This window comes from Mastomys coucha, unplaced genomic scaffold, assembly GCF_008632895.1.
Source record: "Mastomys coucha isolate ucsf_1 unplaced genomic scaffold, UCSF_Mcou_1 pScaffold20, whole genome shotgun sequence".
NCBI lineage: Eukaryota > Metazoa > Chordata > Mammalia > Rodentia > Muridae > Mastomys > Mastomys coucha.
The window spans coordinates 53,470,934-53,477,684 of record NW_022196903.1 but is presented as its reverse complement, the minus strand read 5'-3'; the positions used below and the strand labels follow the sequence as shown (position 1 = coordinate 53,477,684).

Genomic DNA, 6,751 nt, shown 5'->3' with positions numbered 1-6,751 from the left:
CTCTCTCTCTCTCTCTCTCTCTCCCTCTCTCTCTGTCTCTCTGTGTGTGTGTCTGTTTATGTGTATCTCTGTGTGTCTATATGTATGTTTATACACATATATCTTCTTTCAGTTTTGAGATCAGTCTAAGCTACATGTGACTCTGCCACAAACCAACAAAGCAAAATCGAAAAACTATCATATATTAACTATTGATGTGTAGTAGAATATGCCAAGGTTTTTATTCTTTAAGATGGTTGGACTTAATATATTTATATCTATTTTGTTATCTCTAAATTCTGTCTATTAGAGTTTTTGCTTTGTCTCATTTTTGATTTATGGTAGAAAAGGGCTTTCTCAGGCCAACCACCACCTCAGTCCCCCAAGTGTGCAGACTGCACCATCATACAGAGTGTATTTGGTTGTTGACCATGTTTCTGACTTGACATTGAATTGGGTGGGTGTATAGAATAATTATAAAGAGAATAGAAAATTTCACAAAATTGAGGTCTGCTCATCTCCATCTCTTTATTTACTCAAACCTTCTTTAAGTCCTTACATTATTACATGTTTAATCTCTTTCACTCATTGTCTAAACATGCCATATTTTTATCCTTCCAGCAACTGATGGACATTTGGGTTATTTCCATCCTTTGATCATTTGCATCTGTGTATAGGTTTTTTGATAAATCAATGTTTTAATTTCTTTTGAGCACACAGCTTAGAGTAGGATTGCTGAGCCATGTGAAAGCTCTGTTGTGTGAGGTGCCACTAACTTACTTCTCAAAGACCAGCACAATTTTGTTTTCCTGTCAAGAAAGTATGAAATTACATTTTCATTATTTTTCTCACTACGTATTACCTACTATTTTGGTTACGTTTCCATAGTAGGTAACAAATGATATCTTATTATGGTTTTGATTTTCACTTTCCTGTCGTCTAACAATTAGTAAGTTTGAACATCCTTTTACAGAGTTATTGACTAATATACCTTATTTGAAGATTTTTTTTACTTATTTTAAAATTATTTTATCTTTGTCTTTATTATTAAATTATAATTATATATGTGTGTATATGTGCATATTGTTAGTATATACAGATTTTTTATATGATTTTATTATACTTTTGCTTTACTCAATGCATCTATTTCACTTTCTCAGTGGTGTTCTTTGAAGCATGAAAGTATTGTGACTGCCTCCCCTCCCTCCTTCCTTTCCTCTCTCCTTCCTTCCCTTCTTCCTTCCTTCCTTCCTTCTCTCTCTTTTGTGGTGCTGGAGATACAACCTACACCTCAAAGATGCTAAGCAAGCACTGCCACAGAACTAAGCTACGTCCCACACAGCCCTTTGGTTGTTGTTTTAGTGTCCAGACCAGGGTTTTGTTATCAAATTGTAGATGGCCCAGACACTTAGTCTTCCCGCCTTAGCATCCAAAGTGCTAAGTTAGGCACTTTTCTGATGCTTATCATAGCTTTTAATTTTGGTAAAATATCTCTCTGACCTTCTGTGTGTGCCTTCGTATCACTGTCTCTCTCCTTCTCTACCAGGGCCTCATTCACACTTGGCTGCCTCAAGTCCACGATATAATTGAAAATAACTTTGACCCTCTGGTGCTCCTCTCTGTCTCCCAATAGCTGAGATGACAGGCTTATTTGCCTCTAAATTTATATGAGGTGCTGAGAACTACCTCCTGGGCTTTGTTCATGCTAGGCACAAACTACTAACTAAACTATGTCCCTCAGCATTACCTTTTCTTCTGAAAGTAAAATCTCTAACCATTTGTCATTACTTTGTAGAAATCTTGCTAGATTTTCCCATTAATACTCAATTGTGGTTCCACCTTTGAATTTCTGTGCACATAATCCTATAACTTTGGAATCATACCATTTTCTTCTATCTTTTTTAATGTAGTACATATAAGTTGTGGATGCATGCCTACTGAATTAATTGATTTCTCAGCATTGTTTCTTCTGGGAACCCTCGTTATACCCCTTACATACATAGCTAATGAGAAACTATATCCTAGATGTGTGGCTACTTTCTGATTACTTACAAGTGGGCAATCCATATCTGCAAAGAGCCTTTTGTTTTTTTCAGATAAACCTTTATTTTTAATTTATATGTATGGGTCTTTATCTTGCATGTATGTCTGTGTACCACTTGTATACAAATATCTATGGAGGGCAGAAGAGGGAGCTGAATCCCCTGGACCTGGATAGTAGTGGATAGCACTACTATCATGTAGTGCTGGGAATTGAACTCAGGTCCTCCAGAAGAGCAGCAAGTGCTCTTAACTGCTGAGCCATCTCTCCAGCCTTCTGCAGATAAACTCTTAATGTAGCATACACTCATTGGCTTGCCCTGAGTGATACCAAATATCCAGGTTGAATAGCTATGGGAAACTATGTGGACCCAAGCACAATGTATTACTATCTGTATTTAGGATGATGTTCGCTGGTTACTATCTGTACAGTAAGCCATAGGTAACACAGAATTATTATTTTTAGAAAAGTTTTTTGGCTAAGCCGGCAACAATTTATTCTCAAGGTCATAGGTGTCTTGGCTAAAGGACTAGTAGAAATTTAGCTTGAGGTCAGAGCAGGCAGCCTCAGAGCTATGTCTCAGGAGCGCTTACTTCTATCTGCTCTTGGAAGATGTAGTTTTAAGTGGTTCTTCTGTCACCATATATCTGTCTTAGAGTACATATGTCATATTCTTTGTGGCCTGTTTTTAAAGGACTCCTTACCTCAATGTTCCTACCATGACCTACATTACCTCCATTCTTACTCTGACATGGAATGATATCTCCCCAACCAAGATACTTTTTAAAAAACTTTTTAATAAGTTTATCGAGAAGATCTTTGCAAAATGCCCATGAGTACCTTACATGAATTGTATTTTGGGATACACACAGAGTTTCCTCAAGTATCAAAAATATCTATGTGTGAAATTGAAAAAGCAAGACACACACATACAGATTGAGATAGAACTAGCCTTTGTATTTGTAAGTAAAGGGGACGAAGTCAACTCACCTGCAAATGCACAGAGAGACTGGCACTGGGAAAGCCACCATGGAGAAGCCAGAGGGTTTGTTAATCACTGGCACTGGGAAAGCCATCATGGAGAAGCCAGAGGGTTTGTTAATGACTGAGAGATACCATGAGGATGGAAAATTCTTTTCTGTTGTTGTTTTTGTTTGCTGTTTGTTTGAGTTCAGTTTGTTTGTTTCCTTTGTTTTATTTTGAGACTGAGTTTTTTTTTTTGTGTAGCCTTGGCTGTTCTGGAACTCACTCTGTAGCCCAGGCTGGCCTCTCAAGAGATCTATCTGTCTCTGCCTACTGAGTGCTTGGATTAAAAGTGTACACCACCACCACCTGGCAGATGGAAAAATTCTTGAATGCCAGAATTTGATTTTTCAGTGAAATACACTGAGTGAAGTTTATCCCATCCAATTCAACTAGTCTAAAACACACTTATTCAGTCACTGACAAATGTATATATACATATGAATCTAAGTTTTACATGTTACATAATTTATTAATAGAAAGTGAAATTTGAGGTCATATTCTCTTTAAGGCTAACTGTCAACTTCCAAAAAATGCCTTCATCATAAATGAATTTTCTGACATCTTTAACTTCAATTCAGAGGCAGGAAGAATTTTCATACGGCATAACAATCTGGTAAGTATAACATATCACCTTGTAACAATGTCCATGACTTAAAGCAGGACATGTTAGCAACTGTGTCATCTCTACATCATAAAATGTCCTTATTTACAATACTAAATTTGCTAAATTGCATGCCATTGAAAACTTAAACATGTTGCTCATAAAACAAATTTACTTTCTTATAAAATTATCTCTAAGGGCTAGATATGTAGCTCATTTGGTAGAGTACTTGTTTAGAACAAATGGAGACCTGATTTCTTGATCCGGATTATTGCATAAATCAGGTATGGCAGTGAGTGCCTATAATCTTTATACTTTGGTGGAGGATAGAGGATCAGAAGTGCAAGGTCAGGGCTGGAGAGATGGTCTATGGTTAAAAGAACTGGATGCTCCTCCAGAGAACCTGGTTTCCATCCCTAAACCCCATATGGTAGTTCAAACTGTCTGCATTTGCAACTCTAGTTCAAAGAGATCAGATATCATCTTCCAGCATCTTTGGACATTGCAGACACTGCATGTATGTTGTACACAGACACACATGCAACAATAAAAACCCATACACTTAAAATGATAAAATAATTTAAAATTTTAAAAATAATTTAAAAAAAAGAGTAGCAAGGACATAGTGAGTTTGAGGATAACCTAGGATATATGACATTTTGTCTCAAAAACAAAGAAGGAAAGACAGACAGACAGAAGGAAGAGGTGGTGCTTCATTGTAATAGATTCAAAGGATCCTAGCATTAAATATAGTGATGAAATTAGGAAAGGCATGAATGTTATTTTTTTCATTGTCAAGACTGTTTGTCTCTTTTTTCTTTTTTTAGATGCCTGCAGAAGAATCCTTAGATATGATTGTTTTCAGTGATTTTCTATTTGTCTTTGATTTGCCATCCAAAATTAAACTAATGAAATGTGATTCATATGCAAAACTGTTGGTATGTATGTTTTCTGTTACTATGCCAAAATAACCGAGGCTATATCCTTTATAAAGAAATTTATCTAACTCAAATGTTTACTGACATGATGTAGGAATCTTGATGGGCCCATTCTTCTTTCTTCACTACCCTATCTCCCACCAGCAGCATTAAAACATGAGAAGAACCACAAAAAGACTTTGCCATGTGTCATAAGGGCCAGTTGCATTGGACGGCTCACTTTATAACAACCTGTTCTCACAGGAAGTAACCCACTCTGTGAGGCTCATAGGAATCCCTTCCTTGACCCAATTATCTTCCAGGAGGTTCAATTTAAAAGTTAATTATGACCACACTAGAGACAAAGTTTCACTTGAGTCTTTGGAGACTCAGTCAAATGATAGTCAAGCCAATGTGGGTAACCAATTTTTTGTAATGAAAAATTTAAAACATATATAAAGTAAAAATAGTAGTACCCTTTACCAAGACCCTCAAGTATAAACATTTTACCACATGTGTTGGTCTACTACTTTTGTTAATTTTTGCAGTTACTACCAGTTCTTTCTTCTGAAGTATTTTAAGGGAAATGCCAGCTCAAATTTCTTTTCAGGATGCAGTCCTTTAATCTGCTAATCTGGTCACCTCTGTGTGCTGGTCATGTCATTCTTCTGCATGCTGGTCATCTCATGCTGCTTCCAGTTTATTATTTTTCTCACTTCTTCTTTTTTTATTAAATGTTTTAATTTAATTTTTAATAAATTATTTATTTATTTACATTCCAAAAGTTGCCCTCTTCCCAGTCCCCATCCCCGACTTCTTCACCCCATCCCTCTACCCCCTGCCTCTGAGAAGGTGCTCCCCCACCTGTCCAGTTTCTCAGAGCTTGACTTATAAGCACAAATATATTTGAATATTATTTTGTTAATTCTTTGAGAATTTCATACAATATATTTTGATCATACTAACTTCTCATTAAGCTCCTTCCAGATCCACCCTCACCTCTCTACCTACCTAATTTAATGTTCCTTTTCTCTCCATTCCACCCTGTTTTTAATCCCTAGTCCAATTAGTGTTGCCCATCCACCACTCCTGAATTTTAGTCTTTACCACCCCTTCTTCTGTGAAGGTCCCTGAGCCTGCAGGGAAAGGGTATGATATAGGCCCTATCACTGAAGACACTGACTACTTGACTCAGAGAACCTAGAGGAGGACAAACAGGTACTAACTTGGAAGCTTCATTCCTATTGGCAAGCTTTTATGGTCCTAGAAGGTGCTATGCACACTACCACAGGAGAAAAAACAATAATCATCAGTCTGACCTAGAGATGAATTCTGCAAGATAATGACTGTCCTGGCAAGATATGCCAACTGCTGCAGTAGTGGCATGAGTGTATGGAAATAACCTACCATTTTCTGGTTCAATTTAAAGTTCATTCTATGAGATTAAATCAATACCTGGCACCATTATCAGGGCCAAGGTACTTGTGCCTAGGTAGGTTAGAGGCTTTAGAGGAGAACCTACTACTATTATTCTGCTAAATGGATATAATATTAAAATAATTACTAATGGCTTTTTGCTATAAACATAGATTATTAGTGAATTTCTCAAACTCCATTAAAGAAACTGCTTCTTATTATACATAGCAATTAACACAGAGATCCATAACTGCTCAACATGAAAATAATGAGACTGCAGAATCCACAGTCCTGAATATAACATCTATATCTTATATCTAACACATACTTTCTAATTTTTAGAACTTACTTTCTACTTTGACTGTTTTGTTCTTCTCTCACAATTGTACTTACTAGCATATAACATTTATATATAACATATTATATTATCTAAAGAAAAATTGTATATATTATGTATAACTATTAAATATAATATAATTGTATATTATATATAATTATTATAACATTATTATATATTAATGTATAATTATATATATAATATATATATTTAATATTGCCCTTGACATTATACTAAAGATTTTTCAAACATTTTTTTTGTTTGTTACAACAAACAAAAGGGAGATGGGGAAAGAGAGGTAGAGGTAGAGGTAGAGGTAGAGGTAGAGGTAGAGAGGTAGAGAGGTAGGTAGAGAGGTAGAGAGGTAGAGAGGTAGAGGGAGAGGGAGAGGGAGAGGGGGAGAGGAAGAGGGACAGGGAGAGGGAGAGGGACAG

The 6,751-nt window shown here is 36.2% G+C and overlaps 1 protein-coding gene across 1 annotated transcript in view; it reads left to right on the top strand.

Annotated features, from left to right (window-relative positions):
* Herc6 (HECT and RLD domain containing E3 ubiquitin protein ligase family member 6) overlaps positions 1 to 6,751 on the top strand; it is a 56,603-nt gene that overhangs the window by 38,097 nt on the left and 11,755 nt on the right. Inside the window, exons 14-15 of the mRNA XM_031382026.1 lie at positions 3,555 to 3,659; positions 4,475 to 4,585. Of these exons, the coding sequence (XP_031237886.1) occupies positions 3,555 to 3,659; positions 4,475 to 4,585 (216 nt within the window). The remainder of the gene's footprint in view (positions 1 to 3,554; positions 3,660 to 4,474; positions 4,586 to 6,751) is intronic.